The sequence below is a fragment of the Lissotriton helveticus genome, chromosome 4_1 (genome assembly GCF_964261635.1).
Source record: "Lissotriton helveticus chromosome 4_1, aLisHel1.1, whole genome shotgun sequence".
Taxonomy (NCBI): domain Eukaryota; kingdom Metazoa; phylum Chordata; class Amphibia; order Caudata; family Salamandridae; genus Lissotriton; species Lissotriton helveticus.
In genome coordinates this window covers 1,550,717,675-1,550,740,953 of record NC_136063.1, presented here as the reverse complement: position 1 = coordinate 1,550,740,953, position 23,279 = coordinate 1,550,717,675, and the positions used below count along the sequence as shown (strand labels likewise).

General features: G+C 46.6%; 2 protein-coding genes across 4 annotated transcripts in view; one reads left to right on the top strand and one right to left on the bottom strand.

Moving 5' to 3' along the window:
- Positions 1-23,279, bottom strand: part of ADCY1 (adenylate cyclase 1) — a 1,411,272-nt gene that overhangs the window by 665,912 nt on the left and 722,081 nt on the right. The gene's annotated exons all lie outside the window — the stretch shown is intronic.
- On the top strand, positions 6,405-8,662 carry LOC144827591 (zinc finger BED domain-containing protein 6-like). Its single transcript, XM_078685843.1, has 2 exons — positions 6,405-8,318; positions 8,595-8,662. Exon 1 carries the CDS (start codon positions 6,467-6,469, stop codon positions 7,988-7,990), a length of 1,524 nt encoding a protein of 507 aa, XP_078541969.1. The 5' UTR covers positions 6,405-6,466; the 3' UTR covers positions 7,991-8,318; positions 8,595-8,662.

Sequence of the window (23,279 nt, the reverse complement as noted above, 5' to 3'; positions counted from 1 at the left end):
GGGTACCCCCACCACAGGTAGTGGTATAAGGGGGGCCTTTGTTGTGCCACCTGATTTGCCACTGGCTTGGCAGGTCACACAGGAGCGACGAAACTCCTTGGTATCTTCTGACATATGGGACCAGTGAAAGTGAGGGACAAGCCTGTCCCAAGTCTTGTTCTGGCCTAGATGTCCTGCTAAGGAAATATCATGGGCTAAGGTAAGAAGGAAACCCCTAAATGCCAGAGGTATGAACAACCTCATGGAAGCACCAGGCTTGGGGTCTCTAGCCTCTGAATAACGGAGTCCTTCATCCCAGTAAACTCTGTGGGTACCTGTAGCATTCCCAGCAGCATCAGAAGCAGCTTGCTGTCTGAGGGGTTCAAGAGAGGGGCAGTCTAACTGTGCCTGCCTCAAGTCTGCCCTTTAAGGTCCCCCTGTCCCAAGAAACTAAACCTGGTCAGGTTCAAGTTCTTCTAGGACAGTTCCTTCAGGGGTCTCACAATCAGCTTCCTGCGAATGCTGATCTTCACTTGAGGCCAGGGGGAGGCACTGCCTTAACCCTACTGCTCTTTCTCTTGGGTGGTACTTGGTCCATAGTTACAGGATCCAAGACCTGTTCAGTTTGGCACTTTTTGCCCTGTGACCTGGTCACAGCAAGGACATGAGCTAATATGCCTAACATCTCTGCATGAGTCCCATACTCCACTTCTGACCATACTGAGGATTCAAGATCATTGCCCAACAAACACTCCACAGGGAGATCTGCACTTACCACAACTCTTTTGAGGCCAGTTACCCCTCCCCAGGAGAAGTTAACAACTGCCACACTATGTGTAGTAGTGACATTGCTTGCATTGGTCACCAGGTAATTATCACCCAGTACAATCTGTCTAGGGTCCACAAAGTTAGGCGTCACCATGGTGACACTGGCACGTGTGTCCCTGTAGGCATGAGCCACTTTATCATTAATCAAAGGTGTTTGCCTGTACTTGCCCAGAGTACTGGGACTCACAGTAGAGGACATAGCCATGTCCACATTACAGACAAGAACAGCCTGAGTTGGAATCTTGACTAGGCCAGAATCCATCTCAGTACCCATGGTTAACCCACTATAGCCTTGGGTTGGGAACTACCACTGTTGACTGTACAAGGGGGTGCAGGTGCCTTAGGCGCTACAGCGGTAGGGGCTGTCCCTTTCTTGGTGCACTCATAGAACCAGTGAGAGACAGATTAACAAACGTTACACCAAGGTTTCTTTTGGCCATCTTTCTTCTTTTTCTTGGATGTTTGGGAACCCCCCTCATTAGAAGTTTGTTGGGGGCCTGAAGAAGACTTCTGGTCTTTTGATTTCTGATCCCCACCTTTTTGGTCTGCCTTTTTCTGATCACCACCTTGGTTCTGTTTTTTCTGCTTAACCCTGGTTCTGACCCATTTGTCTGCCTTCTTTCCCAATTTTTGGGGAGAGGTCAGATCTGAGTCAATCGGGTGTTGGTGCAATAACTGGTTCTGACAATTGTTAAGTATTTGTTCTCTCATGATCAAATTATACGATCCTGTATAGTGCTTAACTTTACTTCCCAGCAACCAGCCTTCCAGAGCCTTAGTGCCACAATCAACAAAATCAGTCCAGTCCTGAGTCTGTGTCTTCTGGGTATCCCTGAACATCAACATGTACTGTTCAGTGGTTAGGCCAAACCCATCAATCAGAGCACTCTTCAGGACAGTGCAATTGTTAGCATCATCATCACTAACTGTGAGGAGCTTGTTTCTTCCTTTTTCTGAAAAGGAGAGCCACAAGATTGCTGCATACTGACTTTGGGGTACCTACTGTACTTTGCAGGCCCTCTCCAAAGCAGTTATCCATTTGTGGATATCATCCCCAACTTTGTAGGGGGGCACAATCTTACTCAGGTGTCTATTGTCATAGGACCTGTCTTTATCCTTAGGGATATTGCTGCCACCAGGGGACTCTAGTCCACTTAACTTTTGCTCTCTTGCAAGAGCAAGTTTTGCCTTGGCTAGGGCAAGTTCTTCCCTCTCAATCCTGAGTTGGACTTCCCTCAGCCTAGCCTGGTGTTCTCTCCTCTGAGGAGAAGTCATTCCCCTCTTAGAACCCTTTGAAGCATTGGAGTGGGGAGACTCCCTGGAGTGGGATCTTTCCCACCTATACCTCTGGCTAAGTCCACTTGTAGGCCTGAATGGGGCTGTCCCATTCTCAGCCCCAAATAGGCTTAGGTTAGCCTGGCTAAGTCTTCTAACTTGGGTCTGGCTGTCTACTTCCTCCCCAGAATCTTCTGCCTCCACATCTTCATCATCATCTATGATTGTACTGATTGCACTGGCTCCCCGTCAGCAAGAGGATCACGTTCAGGCTCCTCACTCACGCACACAAAGCACTCCACGACAATGGCCCCAAATACCTCAACAACCGCCTCTCGTTCTACACCCCCACCCGCCAGCTACGCTCTGCCAGCCTCGCCCTCGCCACCGTCCCACGGATCTGGAGAACCACCACCGGAGGAAGATAGTTCTCCTACCTGGCAGCCAAAACATGGAACTCCCTCCCCACACACCTACGACTGACCGAGGACTAAGCATGGGCGTAAAATCCGTTACGCTCGTGGATTTTTCGTATTTTCGGAGAATCCGCAATCCGCGAACTCTCGCGGATGCGGCGAGAATACGCAAAATCCGCGCGAAGCGGATTTTTTGTTTGTGTTCGCACTGCTCGCGCTGCTCGCGGTCCGCGGCGCGGGCAGGAACAATCTCGCACTAGCGAAAGTACAAAAATTACTTAGTAAAGGAAGTGGCCCAGTCTCCAACTTCCTGTTCCTGTCCAGCAAGCTCCTCCCATAGGGGTGGGGTGAAGGAAGTGCCCCAGTCTCCAACTTCCTGTTCCTGTCCAGCAAGCTCCTCCATTTCCTGGCCACTTTGATTTCGATCTTGACTGGGAAGGATTACTTTTTGTGGTTGCTGCTGGATATTTGGATTTGAGGCCTTTTGGATTACTTTTGGATTCGAATTTTGATTTCACAAAGAAGTAAGTCGATGTTGTTTGTTTGTGGTGATTTTTGTGTGTGTTGTTTTTTTTCGACTTTTTTGGGGGGAAAATCTGCAAGTTCGCGAGCTGAGGATGTGTTTTTGCTTGTGTTCGCACTGCTCGTGTCCCGCGCAGCAACAATCTCGCACTCGCGAAATTGTAAAAATTACAATTCTGCTGCACATGAATTGAAAACCACCAGGCTTATTTATGGGTGCATGGATGATACAACTGTTTTGTTGAAATTATTTTTGTTAACATGATTCTGGCCAGGGCATGGATGACATTGGATTGTGCTGATTTTTGTGTGTTTTAGGACTTTTTGGGGTGGTGTTGGGGGCTTGCTATGGGGGTGGGGGCCATTTTATTGTCTGGTCCCGTGTGGGTGGGGGTCTAGGGGCCATTTGTAAGTTGTGTGCTTTGTGCCATAGGCCTGCACCCACTGTGCTCTGATGTCATCCATTATGCCCAGGGGGGCCCAGAATCGGTCTGTTCGCGGATTTTGTGGGTTTTTGCCACGTTCGCGCCGTGAAGCAACAATCTCGCACTCGCGAAATTGTAAAAAATGCAATTTTGCACCGGAAAACCACCAGCAGGCAGCATAAGCCTTCTGAAAATGGATGGATGGCATTGGATTGTGCTGATTTGATTTGTGTTGTGTGTTTTCACTTTTTGGAGTAGGGGTTGGGTGCTGGCTATGTTGGTGGTGGCCATTTTGAGGCATGGTCCTGGCCATGTGGATGGGGGGGTCAAGCGGCCATTTTGAAGGCAGGCAGTGAGCTTTGAGACATAGGTGTGCCTTGCTTTCACCCATTGTGCCCAGGCGGAGTCAGGGGTACATGAAAGCACAACCCTCTGTGTGTGTGCTCTCTTGGATCAATGTTAAATTCCTGTTTCCCAAAAATTTAGCAAATCCTAATTTTGAAAATTCCATATTGTGTGGTGTGCACGTGTGTATTCATAAATGCCTACTTGCTAACTGTTTATTCAAGCGCTACATATGCAACATTTATATTTACTGATGTTCCTCTGTCTTCGTTTGCGTTTAGGTGCACAAAACTACGCATCATCATCGTTGAGCATCAGTGCCAGGAAGAAGTGCTGCTGCGGCCTGTTGTTCCGACATCTGAAGAAGATGGCTCCAAAAAGAGGTGCCCGTAGGTCCTCTTCCAAGAAAGATGTCTCTACTAAGGAGAAGAAGAAGCAAGTGGCACCACTTACCAAGGCGACTGGTTGCTCAACCAAGACATTTTTTGGGCAACAACAACCAAAAAAACAAAGGCCCACCATGAGTGCTGCACAGGTAGCCTGTTTAGTTGTTGAATCACCAACGACCAGTGATGTTGGATCATCGCAAGAAAGTAGCAGCACGCCATCAACACAGGTTTTAACTCATCTCACAAGTACTATTCAACAACCAAAGCCGCAACAACAACTGCATGGGCTACTAGTACAAGCAGAAGTACATGCGCAAGGAGCTGTCCGAGAAGGAGCTGTCCGAGAAGGAGCTGTCCGAGAAGGAGCTGTCCGAGAAGGAGCTGTCCGAGAAGGAGAAGGCCGAGAAGGAGCTGTCCGAGAAGGAGCTGTCCGAGAAGGAGCTGTCCGAGAAGGAGAAGGCCGAGAAGGAGAAGGCCGAGAAGGAGAAGGCCGAGAAGGAGAAGGCCGAGAAGGAGCTGTCCGAGAAGGAGAAGGCCGAGAAGGAGAAGGCCGAGAAGGAGAAGGCCGAGAAAGAGAAGGTCGAGAAGGAGAAGGCCGAGAAGGAGCTGTCCGAGAAGGAGAAGGCCGAGAAGGAGCTGTCCGAGAAGGAGAAGGCCGAGAAGGAGAAGGCCGAGAAGGAGAGGTCCATGGAGACTTGCAAGTAGAGGTCAGTGAAGATGGCCATGGAGCGGTGCAAGTGCCCACAATGGTTGTTCTTCCAGAAGTAGGGGCACAGGAGGAAATTGACTTTGGAGCCGGGGTATCATGTCAGGAAGACGAAGCCACTCCTCCTGATGATTCATTTTCTCCCAGCTCCCCAGCAAGGAAAAGATCAAGGAGGGTGTGTAGAAGTTCCTCTTCAAGCCCCGCTCCATCAGATGATGATCTGGATCTGGATTGGCAACCATCTCCGACGTCTGAGAGGGAGGCACACCATGAGCTGCGAATGGTATCAAATCTTAAAAGGAAGGGCCCCGGAAAGCTCATACTTATGGATCCGAACGTCGGACTTGATGAAGTGGTGCATTCTGATGTTGTTGAAGAGGATGACAGCAATGACCTAGTCATCACACATGTCAGTCCAGCCACACCGGCCATGCAGCAGACAGACATTTACACCCTATCCCGACGTCATGCTGAGCGTGACCCTGGCGACGTGCCACTGGTAGCACCACCAACGCAGTCAAGTAGTACCACAAGTTCAACAAAACCTACAGCTCCCATATTTTCTCCCCGGAGGGGGACTCCATCCAGCTCGACTCCCTCAAGTAAGGTTGCTGCAATAATTGCACAACCCAGTAGATGTCTGCAAGGCTCATCCACCACTGCTTCATCTGGCATTGGCAGCAGTATCACCTCGTGCGGCAAAACCAGAAGTTTCCAGTCCCCAGTTTGGAACTTTTTTAGTGTCCATGAAAAATATGATAACATAGCCGTTTGTTGCATTTGTAAGACTAGCGTTAGCCGTGGTAAGACTGGTACCAACTATGGAACCGGAGGCCAGATAGGTCATCTTGAAAGAAAGCACGCTGTCGAATGGTTTCCGCACCTAGCAAACGTCAAGGGAAAGCGATCCCAAAGGGCAAGTGGCCAAAATATACCCATAGTAGGTGTTTCATCTGAAGATGATGGGGAGGTAGAAGAAGCGTCAGACATGTGTCCGGTTGCACCCAGTACCCCTTGCAGCACCACACCCTCCGTAACACATAGCAGGCACACTGAGAGTCTGGAAGACACACCAATGCGGAAAATGTCAACACTGATCAGAAGTGGGTCGAAGAAGGCATCAGCATCATCCCGTAAATTTGTCCAGCGCACCATTTCAGCCATGTTCTCCTCAGATGCGCAATTTCAACGCAACCACCCAACTGTACGCCTCTATAACACTAAGCTGGCAAAAATGCTAGCGGTGGACCTTCTCCCTTTTTCGTTTGTCGAAGGTGTGGGTTTCCTTGAACTCGTGGCAACATTGGCCCCTAAATGGAAGGTTCCTAGCCGGTACTATTTTGCCAGGGTTGCTGTTCCAGCACTACACAAAGAGGTGCTTGAGTTGGTGGGGGCAGCTTTGCAGAAGAGTGCTGTTCACACTATACACCTGACAACAGACATGTGGACCAGTTGCGCAGCCACTGATTACATGTGCATCACTGCACACTGGGTCTCTTTTCAGGGGTTATTAAACAGATAAATGCAGGTGGTGACTTGGTCGAGATTTTTAAGGGTGCTCGTAAACATGCAACATTAGCCATGTTTGGCATGGAGAAAAGTCATACTGCAGTCAACATTTTGGCTGACTTTAACAAAAAGGTCTTGCAATGGCTGCGCCCAAGACATTGCAAGGTTGGTTATGTTTCTACAGATAATGGCAGCAATGTAGTTAGGGCCATGGCGGACGGTTTCTATTTCAGAGTGCCGTGTTTGGCGCACTGTATCAACCTTGTTGTGCAAAATTTTTTGAAAAAAGAACTTGCAGTCGACAAAACACTGACCATCTGCAGAAGAATATGCACACATTTCAACCATTCTTTTAAGGCCCGGAAGGAGCTGAGGCGCAAGCAAAATGAACGTAGAATGCCAGTGAAAGCACTTATCCAGGAGGTGGCAACACGTTGGAACTCAACCTTCTACATGCTTGAGCGTCTGCATGAGCTGTTTCCAGTAGTCAATGAGTATTTCTACAACCTGGGTGGTGATACGACAGGAATGATACTAGCGGTGGAGCAATGGCAGCTAGTTAAAAGCCTGACAGACATGCTTCGGCCTTTTGAGGTCTTCACGCGTGACGTGAGCAGGGAGGACTGTTCTTTGAGCAAAGCTATCCCACTGTTGCTGAAGCTCGAGCACCAAGTCAAGGTGGTGTCTTCACAATTAAAGGACGTTGGAAAGAACGAAGCACATGAGTTGGCGCAGAGATTATTACAACGCCTAGTTAGCAATGAACGGCTTGTAAATATCAAGAAACAACAGCACTACATTTGTGCTACTATTCTGGATCCACGTTACAAAAAGCCATTGTTTGGCAAAGTAATAATTCCTTTTGAAACATCGGATGTTACAGAGTACAAAGGTTGGCTAGCTCAGTCAGCCATTCGTTTTGAAATAGAACGGAAGGAAACTGTAGGAGAAGACAGTACTACTAGTGAATCAGCAGGCGATCAGGCGTCCCAAAAAAGCACTTCACCATCTGTGCCTGTGGCAGAAGTGAGTGATTTTTCCTCTGAGCCGTTAACCACACCAGCAACCGTATCATCTCCACCAGGCGCATGCGATATGTCTGAAGCGAGTTGGCTAACTCAGCTAGGGTTTCCTGGTCCTAGAAAGGACACAGAAGTGCAAAGTACAGGAATCCGGGAGGACATTCTTTCAATGGTGCAGGCCTATCTGGATGACTCAACAGAGGTCAATATTACTGAGGACCCATTGGCGTATTGGCATGGGAAAAGAAAAATATGGCGAGAGCTCACCAACCTGGCTATCAATTACTTGTCTTGCCCACTCGCAAGCGTGTCTTCAGAACGTGTTTTTAGTTCTGCTGGTGGCATTGTGACTTCCAAAAGGTCCCGCCTCTTGCCCGCAAATGTGGAGCGGCTCACCTTGATAAAGATGAACCAGCACTTCATACCACCAGATTACAGAGTACGAGAATGCACGCAGGAAGAAGAGGACACCGCCCTACCCGAGGAAAGTTCTCCTCAGTTACCAGAAGTAACCCCGACTGATGAGTTAGCAGAGTATGAGGACGAGTTCTGCTTCCCTGACAGCGAGTTCTGAAAATGACTCAATCATTCATTAATTGTAAATAGTCCTCCTTATTCACTTTTATTCCTGTGTGTCTGCCTTTCTTTAGCAAGTGCTTCATCACATTCCCAACAAAACTGTAATCAACCAATAAAACAACAAGCCCATCAACAGAACTATCTTGATTTTGATGCCGCAGCATTCCTCAGGTTCACAACAGTTAGTTGACAAGAACTCAGTCCTGGTCGTCTATCCTGAGTCCTCCTCCTCCAGACTCACCCTATCCATTACCCATAATGCTGATGCCTGGATTCTGCACAATGAAGAAATGAAGGAGCCAGCCCTCAAACACAAATTACAGGTAAGATAAGCTTTTGGATGGGAGGTAGTATAATGGAGTATTCGGAGAGGCGAGAGAGTGACAGTGGTACTAGCAGCAAAGTCCTAGGGCTCTTGAATTAACAAAGTCTGTGACAGGCATTTACTTAGGAAAACATTTGGCCTATTGCACGTGAACGTGTAGGCGTTATATTGCTCGCTTGCCTGTCTCAGGGGTGCTGTCTCTGGGGCTTCTAGGTTTTAGGGTTGTGTCAGCACCGCTACCACATTTCTAATGTTGATTGCTTTTGTTTTGCAGAAAATCCACGCCGGGAAACTCCAGTTGTGGCCCTGCTGCAGAACGCGTTAGGACTCTGTGAATTCCAGGTGGAGCCAGCCCTCAAACACAAATTACAGGTAAGATAAGCTTTTGGATGGGAGGTAGTATAATGGAGTATTCGGAGAGGCGAGAGAGTGACAGTGGTACTAGCAGCAAAGTCCTAGGGCTCTTGAATTAACAAAGTCTGTGACAGGCATTTACTTAGGAAAACATTTGGCCTATTGCACGTGAACGTGTAGGCGTTATATTGCTCGCTTGCCTGTCTCAGGGGTGCTGTCTCTGGGGCTTCTAGGTTTTAGGGTTGTGTCAGCACCGCTACCACATTTCTAATGTTGATTGCTTTTGTTTTGCAGAAAATCCACGCCGGGAAACTCCAGTTGTGGCCCTGCTGCAGAACGCGTTAGGACTCTGTGAATTCCAGGTGGAGCCAGCCCTCAAACACAAATTACAGGTAAGATAAGCTTTTGGATGGGAGGTAGTATAATGGAGTATTCGGAGAGGCGAGAGAGTGACAGTGGTACTAGCAGCAAAGTCCTAGGGCTCTTGAATTAACAAACTCTGTGACAGGCATTTACTTAGGAAAACATTTGGCCTATTGCACGTGAACCAACACGATGACAGTGTTCAGTTAAATGAAATTACTGCAAAACCACCACCCACCCAGCTCAAAAGTAGTAAAAAAACAGGTATGCTCAGATAAAGTTTGAAAAAGTATATTTATATCCCTAACAAAATAATCTCCCGCAAGACCCTCCCTAACCCCAACAAATAGTCCTCAAAAGTCCCCAAAAAACCCAACTCCCAATTCCCACCCCCCAAAAGTCTCAAAAAAAGGGGCAAGGGACACTCTAGGGATGCAAGCTGGTAAGTTTGGCCTCCAGGGCATCATGCTTTAGGGCCAGGGCATCATATTTTTCTTGGAGGATGGCTTGCTCTAGGCGGAGGCCCTCCACCACATTTTGAAATTTGTGCCATTTCTGGACCTCCGCCTCTAGGTCTGACACTCTGCGGAGTGCACGGCGCAAGCGACCTTTAACAGTGCTGCGAGGTGCAGCTTTTGCTGCTTGGCGGTGGCGTCTTCCGGCACGGCTCCGGTTCGCTGGAGCACTGTGCTTACCGGCAGAACGTGGGGTAACAGAGGAGGATGTAGACGATGTTAAGTTGGATGCACTGGAGTGCGTGTCATCCCCCTCGAGTTCCACCAGTCGCCGATATTCCGCAACAGTTGCTTCCAGCCTCCGTTGCCGGGCCAGTACAGCCAGCATACTCCTCGTTGGTTTGGAGGTTTTAGTATTGCCAACTATATGAAGAAAGAAAGACATAATCTGTAAGCAATGCTCTTTAGGAATATGATTAACACAAAATGATTCAGCAGGAAGTTGTGTCACAGTACAACTAGCAACTAGCCAGGGCAGTACAAAACTATTCAGGCCAGTATCATGGGCGTCCGCAGGGAGGGGCGCTTGAATCACCATTTCCCTTCCCACAACTCTCTTGTATCCTTGGTTTGGTGCTCTTTCATATGAAAGAGATGTGGCAGAAGTGAGTGATTTTTCCTCTGAGCCGTTAACCACACCAGCAACCGTATCATCTGCACCAGGCCCAGGCGATATGTCTGTTTCCCTCCCTCTCTCTCTCTCTCTCTCTCTCTCTCTCTCTCTCTCTCTCTGTCTCCCTCTTTCTGTCTCCCTTTGTCTCCCTCTACCTCGCTGTCTCTCTCTCTCTGTCTCCCTCCCTCACCCTCCCTCTGGCTCCCTCCCTCTCTCTCTCTCTCTCCTTCTGTCTTCCTCTCTCTCTGTCTCTGCCTCTATCTGTCTTTCGGTCCCAGCCTGCTGTAATTACCATATTGTAATTTGTCACTGGGCCACCACTGGATACACATCATATCCTATCTAAAAGTCAGATAGTACCATGATCCAGCTTACCTGTACTCGCCACCGCCACTGTCTCCTTCCTCACAGTCTGTACTTCTTCTTGGTCCGACTCCTCTAGCGCCGCCTCCTCCCCAGATTGACCCTCGGACTCCGAGTCAATGATGACCACATCCGAGCTGGCCCCGCCACCAGATGTTCCACCTACAAAGTAGATTTAAGAATGTTAGATTACACCACTCCACTAGTATTTGGTCTATGAATGAAAAAATGTGAAAACAACTGAAAAAGTAATTGACTGTCTACTCTAGTCTAAAGTAAATGTCCCTCCTTCCAGGGAAAGCTGTTGTCTTGCTTAATTTTTTTGTCACAATTGTTGAATGCTTGCTTAATTTTAACACACATTATTTTTCTCTGAACAGACAGAAACTGGACTTCTAAGGACAAGAGGAACATCAACTTGAAACCAGGTGAAAGCTCGGCTCGACCACAAGAAATTTCTACCAATCCAGTACTCATCAACTCTGCACCAAGCACTTTTCCATTTCCAACTAACTTTATTTTAATATATGTGTTTACTTAAACTTTTAATAAAGCTTTTAAACTTGAATTGACTCTGTAGTTTTTCCTCCAGAGAGTCCAGACTAGAGTGACTGAGCGAAAAGTTTTGCAATTTTTGGAAGGAGGAATCTGTGCTGCTGACACTACCAGGTTTATTTATACAGTGTGCCAAACACGCCACTCTGAAATATTATTACTCTGGTCTTTGGTGTCCATAGTTCGGTTTGTGGAGAAGTGTCCCTGCAACAGTAGTATTATGGATTTTGCTCCTATCTAAACACTATTTCGAAACAATTAAATTAGGAATGCTTGGACAACAATAGGTCCTCTATATTTAAATGAAAACTTACTGGGGCCAGCAAAGGAGCACTCGCCGCCCTGGCCTGCATCCTCCTCCTTTGGAGCCACTGCTGCATCCTCCTTTTCCGCCCGCTTGCCCCTGGGCGGACCTGACGTACAACATGAAAGAAATAACAGAAAACATTGATGATTGCTGCTTGCCGATGTCCTTGTCAACCAAATCAAACATTTAGAAAGAACAAGAACCTACTATTTCAGCCAAAAAGAGGGCTACAATGGAAGGACTGCACCTGAGCCTCTACTCTAGGGGCAGATTTACAAGCCCCTTGCAGCTCTTCTGCTCCATTCTTGCGTCAATTTTGTGACGCAGCGCCACAAGAGAGGCGCCATGGTCTGGCGTATATTAACAACGTGACGCATATGGGAGATGCATCCCATTCTAAAACCCTGCGCCATTAGGGAGCATTCCATCGCAAGGGATGGCGTTCCTGCGCAGGAACGCATGCTAAAAGTGGCTATGGGGAATATATAAAATTTCAATCAGTCATTTAGGACAATGATGCGTCACTGAAACCCTGCGCCTGCATGAAGCAGACTTACGGCTTGACGCAGCATTGCTGGAGCTGCGCCATCGTTGCAACGCAACTCCATCAAAGAGCCGCCTTTACGGCACCGATGCGTAACGCTTCGGTGACGTTGTGGGACCATGGTGTGCCGCATTGTAAATACGGCGCACCATGGGTGGTGCTGCCGTGCCACACACTTTGCAGGGATGCGCAGGTAATTGCTAATCTGACACTTACGGGCATACTTACGAGTTCTGAGCTGGACACCTCCAGATGTGCACCAGAACAAATACGTAACGCAAAACTAACCTTGCGTCACGGCAGATGCGCCGCTATTACAATGCGGCAAACCCTGGCGCAAGGGTAGGCAGATGCGTAACGCATCTCGTGACGAAATAGGGGCGCATCTCTAGAGTCGCTTCGTGGGCGCAATGCAATTATAGCAGTGCTCAGGGCTGCCCAATACTCTACATACCGCATCAGTCCTTACGCCTGCTTCAAGCAAGCAGGCATAAAGAATTGACATAGCAGCGTCGCGGAAGTGCCTGCGCTAAATCTTGTAGATTTTACGCAGGCACTTTTGCGAGGCACACATCTGCCTGACCGGCACCACCCACCCCCCACTCCCCCCCTGCGTGGGAACGCACCCATTGAGGCGCAGGCCCAGGCATTCACGTGGCGCATCTCCTTAGATGCATCACGTTGTACATGACTCGCAGGGATGCGCCACGTTTACGTCGCTGTGCATCAGGTAAGGCAGTGTAAACGTGGAACAAGGGGCTTGTAAATCTGCCCCTTTGTGTCTAGCATTACGCAGTTCTGTAAAATACACTCATACTCAGCCCAATTAAATGAACACAAAATAGATAACAAATAAGCAGTGGCACCGGCACAGAGAAGGAGAACAGTGCACCTGAAATGCACAGAAGATTTTGAAATATTAATGAAAAAATTGCTACTACTACTCACCAAGACCGGGGACCTCCACTCCCAGCACGTCTAGCAGGTCACGCTCTCGGTCAAGGATGTCGGTCCAGCGGTGGGTGACCTGATTGTAGGTGCGCTGGACCCCCGTGATCTTAAAAAGGGCCCGGCACACCTGCCCCCACCGCTTCCGTCGCTCCTGGCTGTTGGTGTAACCAGCAGCAATCCTGCCGCCTGCCGCGATGGTCCTGGGGAGACGGCGCTGCACGTAAAAAACAAGTGCGCCCACCTCCTCAGGGCTGAAAATCTCCCGGGGCACCACCATTTCCGCCCTCAATCGACCACACGGGAGCCGGGCACGGGCTGCGGTGCCCGTCTTGGGCAGCTTGACTGCTGTCTTCACCATGTTCTGGGCAGGTAAGGAGATAAAATGAAAAAGAATAAGAGTAGAGAAGAAGGAAAGTAAAAGTTTAAAAAAGTAGTTCAAAAGTAAACAAAAATAGCCTAAAACACAAAAATATAGATCTAGAAAAATACAGGGATAGAAAATAAGTTAAATAGATCAAAAAAATAGTAAAACAAGCAAAGCATGGCAGAGATATAGAGAGGATAGAAACACCATACCCAGACACATAGGAATGAATGAAAAACAAGATGGCGGCCCGATCACGTGCGCGTAAGTAAGTTCGCACGCGATTTCTCTCGCGAACTCGTGCGAACTTGTATTCGCAAGGCGCGAGTCGGGCGAGATTACACTTAGCGGGCGGAAACGGAAATACGTCACGCAAACAAAATGGCGGCGCCCATACTCAACCTTGAGGTAACTCGCACGAGTTCGCGGCCTCCACGGGCCAGTTCGCACTACGACGCGCCCCGCGAATAGGGCGAAATTACCGAAAAACGAGTTTTGCAAAAGCAAAACGAACGAGCAGGTGCAAAAGTTCGAGCTCATCATTTGTAACCATTTACCTGTAGTGCTTCCTGAAGGGGCCCTCCAGAATCCGGTTGCCTACTTGCAACTATTGTGTGACCCTGCTCTGACAGTCACAGAATAGTTACAAGTATGCCATTGCATCCTGTTAAAAAAAATTATTTACTTTGCATTTGCAACAAAAAGGAAAGGGAGCAGACAAGCAGGTGCCAGCCTTCATTAATGTCAGTTGGGGCAGGGCAGGTGTTGTTGTTTGCAAAACTTAAGGCACTTAGCAGGTGTTTGTTCACTCAGTGGTCAATCAGAGGGTGTTGTGATGACACTGAGGGTGGCATGGGTGTGCCAGCCAGAGGGTGGCATGGGTGAACCAGAGTGCCAGTGTTGACAGAGGATGGCAGTGCTTTGCTTTGCCCCAATAATGTACACTGGTGAACTAGAGGGTGATGTGATGACACAGAGGGTGACATGGGTGAGCCAGAGGGTGGCATGGGTGACCAAAGAGAGTGCCAGTGGTGACAGAGGGTGGCAGTGATGAAGAAAGCTTAGCAAACAGGCTGGGCACGTAGAAACAACAAGTTCGCTAAACTGGCGACCCGACAAGTAAGTTCGCAATTTGCGAAATAGTACAAAACCCTCGCGAACTTGCAGAAACCCGTGCGAACATACACACCCCCAAAAAATCCGCTAATCCGCGAGAATTCGTGGATTTCGCGTATTTTCGCAATCCGCGAATACGCAAATCCGCAAATTCGCGGATTGCGAATCCGCAAAATCCGCCCATGCTTACCGAGGACCATCTCACCTTCAGGAAACACCTCAAGACCTGGCTCTTGGAGCAGTAGCGCACCATCCCCCCTCTCCCTCCAGCACCTTGAGACCCTCACAGGTGAGTAGCGTGCTCTATACATTTATTGATTGATTGATTGATTGATTGATTGATTGATTGTAGGGTCAGGGGCATCTTCTGTTGAGGGTAGGACCTCATCTCCACTGACTGACAGGCCTTTGCTAGAGGCCTTCAGAGCATCATGTTCCTCCATGAGCTCAATCAGGTGTCTGAGGGTAGGGTGATAACCTTGTTTTAACCTTCTAGAGGTGCATAAGTGCCAAAGCTCTTGGAAAGTTAGGGTATCATATCTGGAAGGTATCCTTAAGGGATCTGCCTCTACTGGGAGAGTTCCACTTGGTTCTGCACTCAGATACATGATCTAGTGAGGTGTGGTGTGTGCACTTACCTACACTAAGTGTTTCCGACTAAACCTCTCTAGGAGTTGTAGTCAGGGTGTGCTAGGCCCGGATGGATTAGGAGAAATCTACTTAAAACTAAGACACTAGGATAGTCAATACCCACAGGAGCACCGAAATACTTGTGTTTCCTCTTTTTCAAAACCAATGTGTGCTCCGTGGACAGCTTCCAAGTTGTGTGGGAAGCATTTAAAGTCTATATCAGGGGCATAGCTATGTCCAAGCACTCGGGGGTACTCAAATCCATCAGACAGAGACTAGCGGACTTGGAGCGTCAGCTGGCCGCTCTTGAAGTGAGACAGAGCAGGAACTCGGATAGCACGGTAGGGGAAGAGATCAAGTCTCTCCTAGCTTACTACGATGACGAGGCTGACAGGGAGGTTAAACACTTAGGTAAATATGCATTAGCTAGGACGTATGGTGAGGGCGAGAGGCCCAGTTCAGTACTGGCTAGAATCCTGAGAGGGAAAAGAGCACGACAAACGATCTCAGCACTAAAGACAGGGGATACTATATCTAAGCAAGGGGTGAATACACAACCTTGCCCCAGCTGAGTGATCAGCCAGTTGTGTCAGTTTGGATGGCCAGCCAGGGGTGGCATAATATATGCTGCAGACCCTGGTAGGCCTTGGGTACACCTATGCCCTGGGTACCTATGTTACACTATACAGGGGCTCACAAGGTGACCCAATTCCCAATTGGTGATGTACCTAAAGTACATGGTATGAATTTAGAGAGAGAACAGCTGGGCGTGGGGTCTGATTAGCAGGCCCACAGCCACATTAAGTCGAAAACCAGTAAAGCAAAAAGCAAAAAGTGGGGTGACCATAGGAAAGCCTACCCTACTCTCCTACAATCCCTACTACATGAATCCTGTCTAACCTATTCAATTTTATACTAGAATGAGAGGAAGAGGTAAGAAGGTAAAAGAGATAGCAAGGATGATTGCTTTCCTAATTCTAACACCTTCCTGCCCCCTGCTCTCTCTGTCTCATACTTATCTATTTTAGGGGAAAATTCTGTGTGGTAAGGATACTAGGTCGCAGTGGTGATGGAGTATCCTCACTGCAAAGAATGTAATCCACCAGCTGAATTTAAATTAGGCCTAGGTGGAGCAAGCGGAGTTTCACTCTGCAGAATTTCATGGAGTTCCTGAAAATCTCTGTGAGATTCTGGTGAGATCCATGAGTGGGCAGAGCACTGAACGCCAGTGAGTTGCAGCAGTGCGATGTCATGTATGCAAGTTTATGGTCCTCCTGTACTACCTTATTTCATCCATTAAAACAGCAAGCATTGTACACATCTCTTGAGTGCTGTAACTGAATGGGTATACTGAGTGATCTCTCCTGCTTTGGCCTCTCTGCATGCACACAAACCTCACAGGAACCTCAGCCTACCCATGAGACTGGCCACTGCAGTTGCAGCACGACATGGAGTAACTCTGTACATGCAACATCTCCGCCTCCCAGCTCATCAAGAAAACAGCCTGCCCAGCGTCATAGACTTCAAGGTTTCCATTTAGCATGACATTGAGCACTGAAATGAAAGAACTATGCTTTTGGCGTCCATTTTTGAAAAAGTTAAACTTGGTACATTTCCTACAGAAGGACAGACAAAAAAACTGTAAAAGATCTTAAAAACAAAAACAAAGTATCTTAGACTGGTAGCTTTAGGTATTGCTTACACTTTCTGCACGTAAGACAAGGTGTGCTCAATCACCTTCTTTATGCGCTGTGTACTGGGTGTACTGTGCCTGCTGCTGATTCTTTAATCCCATCTTAATATGTGGCCTTCAGAACTGCGTCCTATGCCGAAAGTGCACAATACTTTCAAACTACGGTGTAAAACAGCCTGCACAACAAAAGTAAAAGACCCTGTTCATAAAACGAAGGCTTCACTATTGAAAACAGTCAATAAACAACAGGCTGGAGCACTCACCTGCAGAACCCATCAGCTCATTCCAGGAGGTGGTACTGCTAGCTAGCACTTTTTATGAAATGCCATGTCTGCCTGGAAAGATTCAGGATACATTGGGGTACGGAGGGTTCTAGTGTGCATGCCCTGGTTCATCACTTCTGGCTGGCAGTCTCGTCTTCCTGCAGAACACATTGTACTCTGGAGATCATTGAAAGCGGAGAAGGAGGTTTGCTTTATTTAAAAGCAGGTCAGCCTGCCTGGTGGCCCGGGCTTCCATCTCACTAGGGCCTGCAGAGGTTTAAGCACCTTGGAACACACACAGCGCTGGGAGGACAGCACTGCCTGAGTGTAGTAGGAAGGAAAGGGCTGTCAGAGGACAGGTAGGTAGTTCATAATAAGTTTGGGGACGATTAGTCAGTTCTTCTTGGTGCATACTAGGTAATTCTTTAACTCGTGCAAGAAACTTCGCTGTCCAGAAAGCAGAATCATCAGAATGTTATTAGATGTTTCCTGGGTCTTAAGCTGATTCCTGGTGCAACAGCTAAGTGAGGTATTTGCGGGTGTCACTTTAGGGCCATACAGCCTGATTCATGAAGCTAAATTGCACTCGCAAAGGGCAAGATTCTCAGAATCTTGCCTTTTGCGAGTGCAATTTTGGCATTTGGGATTCACAATCCCAAATGCAAAAATCGCTAATGAAAAATTAGCTAATATGCGAGGATTAGCATTTAAGAAATCTCTATTAGAGATTCCTTAAATGCTATTCATGACACTTTCAAAAATTGCGATTTTGCTAATTTGGGCCGCTATTTACCGAGAGGTCAGACCTCTCGGTAAATAGCAAAAACTCAGAAAAATGCTTTTAAAAGCATTTTTCTAAGTTGCATGTTGCACACACACATGTCCTTTGGACATGTGTGTGCGCAACACCTGTTCAAATGTGCATTTTAGGGGTGCTACAGGGTGTCCTTTGGACACCCCTGGCACCCTTAAAATCGCTATCTTATTTGCGAGTAGTAAATTGCTACTCGCAAATAAGGGATACTCCCCATTCATTCCTATGGGCCTTTTGGCCCATAGGAATGAATGGGGAGTTATTCCTTTTTTTGCGAGTAGCAAATTGCTACTCGCAAATAGAGAACATGTAGGAATCGCTATTTATTTAGCAATTCCTACATGAATGCCGTTTTGCGTGTCCTCAATAGCGAGTCGCTATGATTCGCTATTAGGGCCACGCAAAATGGCCCGTACATGAATCAGGCTGATAGTCTCCAGCACTAACAAGGCAGCATAACGGGTGAAGGCACCTGCTGCTGAGATATGTACGTAAATTGTAGATTAGTTTTACCCTTGGAGCTATAGCTCAGAAGACCAGTGGAGGTTTCGTAACAAGCCAGAGTATCAGACATAATATTTTAATGTTGAGCACTGAGCCACAAGATGAGGAGGTTGGGCCTCCAAGGGACCCCCCGGGTTCCTCCTGCACCTAAGCCTCTCTCAGAGGAGGGGATGTTGGCACAGACATGTTATCTAAGACTCACCTGGAGTTTTCTACTGTGTTTGACCCACACCCCAGGAGGGCCAGCCTCACCGTAAGACCCCCAATAGACATCTGGGCTAGCTCAATGACAAGCAGTGGTCATGCAGCATCCAAAAGATGGGATTGAGTTTAGCACTGAAGTCACAAAAGTGATCCCAGTGCAAAGCATCCTGCACTAAAACCTGGCAACTTCGCCTACCCGACTAGGACAATCAGTCAGGGGCCAGCATACAGTGCATCAGCAGTCAATGAGGCATCATGGGCACCTGTAAACTTTGCCATGCGACAGTTGGCAGCGTTTCTGGTGAACTCCATGCTCCAAGCGGAGCGCAGAGTGGCAAAACTCCACGAACTCCACCAGTGAAGTTTACCGCAGAACCCAAATTTAAATGTGGGTTGACCTTAAGGTTAATCACACCAGAGACTACTCCGTCTCTGCTGTGATTAATCCCCACCAATGGCCCTGCAGAGTAAGGGTCATTAGAGGGGTGTCATTCAGCCCATTTAATAATGATGGACAAAATGACAGGTCAGTTTTCACTGCCCATCACTGTCAGGAAAACCGTGGATGTAAGGGGCTGTGAAAACTGTTAAATGCTCCTGTCACCATGTGAAAGGTTCCCAAGGGCAGAGCATTATATTTTCTATTTTCAAAAAGAAAATCCCCTGAAATGGGATTTTATTTTTGAAAATAAAAAAAGGACCTTGTTTTATGCCATACAGAAAATACATTGGCAGGAACCACCATGATGGTGTTTTCTGGAAATGTTGCATACATGCCCACCAGCTTGGGTGGTCATTATGAAATTGGCAAGTGGTCGCTCCACCGGTAACCAGAGTAATTTACTCTGTAACCATGACAGAACGGGCCATCCACCATAATCTAATTTGTGGCCCTAAATTTGTAACCAACCATCCAGCCCAAAACTTTTATTCTGCGTATATCTTTCTCCCCCCTCATCCCAGAATACTCAACTGATCCTTCTCTTCTTTCTTTATTCCATGATCAATACACCTCTTACTAACTGTTCTTCCCCTCCCTTCTTCTCACAAGGTGATTCAGTACATAGCCCTGAATATATCACAATAAACATTTAGTTCACATGCATGCACAAATAATCCAAAGAGATATATGCGCTTGTAATACCTAATACCATTTAGTTAAGGGATGTTGCAACACCCTGGCAATGATTGGGTTAAGTATACAGAACTGAAGAGTTACACTTTTGATTACATTGTTGAGATGTACAAATAATCCATTTCGAGTATGATCCCTAGACTGGTTCCTTTTACATTGTTACTATAAAGAAAGTTGGTTTGCAGGGTATTCGAAACGAATCGTTCTATTACCTATTCTTCCTTACAGTAGTATTTCTGTCTTCCTTCCATTCAGCAGGGGCGGCCTTAGGCATGTGCAACCCCAGGGGCCACAACACCAATATATATCCTTAATATAATAATCCTCTGAGGATGGATACATATTTGCGTGGCGGCCCCTGGCAGGGATTTGACAGCCTCCGGCAATGTTCCACTTCCAAACACCCTGAGCCCCCCCCTCTTCACTGGCCTCCTCGCTCCGCCCCGCCCAGACCCCCTCTTCCGGGGCCCCCTACCTATGCTCCCTGCCCAGGGCCAGCATGAGCCTAGAGCCACCCCTACATTCAGGCACAGAATAGTGTCTATCATCCTGTGGAACTTGCAGTCCAGGTATTCTGTGACATTTTCCATCTCTATAATCGTTATTCAATTTGATTTAGAATTAGGTATTGTTGGCTATACTTAAAAGAAAACCTATGTATTTGCCGTTTGCATACCAATAGTAGAGTGTAAGTGTTGAGCTTTAGGGTTGAGATAAAAGACATCAAAGGTTTATGGAACATTTTATTGATTATATCTGAAATAAACACATTTGATGACACCAAAGGGTTACAAGTATGTTGTAGGTGTGGTCAAAGGTTAAGCATTGTCTAATGGCTCGAACTTTTATGTATACACCTCCTAGTTCTTTTCGGTAGCCGACTTTGGCTAATTGTTGGTAGCAAACTATGGCGAGTGGTGAGCTAAGGTTTTCCTAGGTATAAAGCCAGAACCTTTAGGCTCACACCTTTGGGTGACCATTGAAAAGCTATATGGTAATTAATATCATTCAGGAGCTCGTATTGGTGAGTTGTGGTCAATGGGGTCAGTCAAACTGAAGCCTGAGGAGGATGCTCTCAGACATTTGCCAGATGGATTATGCCTGTGCTAAGTAATTGCCCTTAGAAGAGTGTATGGTGCAGTCCTAAATTAATGTAGCCCCTACGACTGTATACAACATGATCACACACTACCTTCTATATATGGAAGGGGATTTTCCTTTTCTCCCATAAGCGGTTGTGGGACTGTAAAATATGTTGGGAGTAATACCTGATAACATCTGGGCCTTGTTAAACAGGGCTGCACTCTTGAATGTAGTGTTTGCTCCCGATTTATTTAATAAATTGTGTTCATTGGATTGGCAATCCAAGTACCTCTCTGGCCTTCATGCACAGAGTTTATAAAACTGCCAATAAACTCTGTACTTCTTTAATGTCAGAATCCTCTATAAATTCAACGAGTATAAAATCCAGGACAGTGGCCACTGTGAAGTTTGCCACTTAAATCTTAAAGGTTTTCCTTGGTCCAAATTCTGAGCAGGGGCTATATTCTCATCCCTACCCAAATTGGTTTGTGCAGGGAATAGTATTCTAGGTTTTGCAATAATTACTTGAACATCTCTGTTTACTTGTCCGGGGAAAAGGATCAGTGAGAAGTCGAACATGGTAATTTCAATGCATTGAATACCAAATCCACATTATGACTCATTCATTGTTGGGGAACTTGTAATATGAGGTATTTACTGCGCCCAGTAAAATCTCCAGGTAGGAGTGGTGGGGGGTCAGCATTTACCAGGTGCAGTAAATACCGGTCTGTGATCTACCATATTTGGCCTTTGAGGTCTAACTGTTCCAGATTCCAACAGAATTATTTTGTAAGATGTGATCAGCAACCAAGATTATAATTTTTTTATTAGGTTGTTATACTCTATTATTTACTATTCATTAATTGTATACAGCTTCTTCACTAGTCTCCCCCCCCAACCACCCACACGTGTGTTATTCCTCCATGTGCATCCCAATGCCCTTCTATTATAGGATCAATATATGCTGCAGGATTACTGCTAAAAATTAGAGACAAATTGAAAAGGTGAATGTTGTATGTCACAGAAAATCTAGATGCCAAACTGCTCACAAATGTAAGAGATCCTGCACCTTTATATCATTTTAAGAACATAATAATTCTGTATGCAATGCTAAATTCCAGGGTTGAAGTATAAATAAAATTGCTGGGTTACTGCTCTGTCAGACTCGTGGTTCACTCCCACAGTTAGAATTGGGAAAATGACACTTTGTTTTGTTCCTGCCACTGCCTTCATAACCCCTGAGACCAATAGTAGCAAGAGCAGTGCAATGGGCAGGAGAGGGGTACCCAGGGTGAGCAGGCACTACCTCTGGTTACACTCAGTTACTTCCAAGGCAACACTACACTATAAAACAACATACATAGAACAACACTGTAGTCAATTCAGTTTTTTCATGCAGATTAGATCCAACTAGAGCATAAAGGGATATGAATTCTGAAATATGCATCGTTATTATGCAATAATTGACCTTTTAGCATGTTTTTGATGTTAGATCTGTGAATTGCTCATTTACTTGTTTTGCAGTGATGAAAGTTCCAAATAGCTACTGTGAATTGAGTTCAAACGTACTAAATTACAAAATTAATACCTACATTAGCAATTTGATTGACTATTTCTTTAAACTTAAAATCATGCATGTAAGCTACCATCAGATTTCATTTAGTTTTAAAAGAGCACGAATTGTCCTGTTTTTGTCTCATGTTTCACATGAATGGCCTGTTTAAAACATGAATCGCTGTTATTAATTTACTCTTTGAAGGTTGCATTTTAATTGCGTAGTGTGTGACCAATAAATAAGGTTTGCACTTATAACAGTATAAATCAACAGTAGAGAATAACGGACTTGCGTTTGATAGAGCCGCCTTCAATAGAAATCCCCTCTCTAAACCAATCACAGGAGGAAAAAAAGTGAATTTGTCGTATCTCTTCTTTCGCGAAATATTTTAGAAATAGCATAAGTAAAGTTAATTGACTCGTCCTAACTGCCAAAAAAGAAACATTACTGGCCAAAAATTCACCCAACAAGCATCTCGTATTCCCATGTACATGAGTTTTCTACTCTGTGACCTTCCTCCGTGTTCCCTTTGTCCTCTTAGTCCTTTTTTATGACATCCTGCTCACCTGTCTTGCTGGCAGTAGTGGTCGGTGATGGGAGTAGCTGCCGGGCGGTGACGTGGGGAGGAGGAGGGGCAGGGTGGGGGGTAGTAATCTATGGATTACGGAGGATTACAGGTAAAGCAACATATAATAAATAAAACAAATTTCATCCCCAAATGCGATGCAGTGCCGCAACACAATTCGTTTTGTTTATTACTTCTACTTCATCTGTCCCTGTGCCCGTGTTCTTCTCCATCTTTGACATCTCCTTCTCCACCCCATGCTACCCTCCCTTGTGTCCTTACTCCAGTCACCATCTGTTGCACCTTCCTTGAGTACTTGTGTCTTACCTTTCAGATAATTCTTCTATGATCAAAACAATGCTCTCTGAAAATCGGGCAATCGCTGTGGTCTAGGTCAAAGTGTAGCTCGCTGATATCTTCCAGTATTAAAAGTGTTTTGCAAAATGTCACATCATTGGATGATGTCAT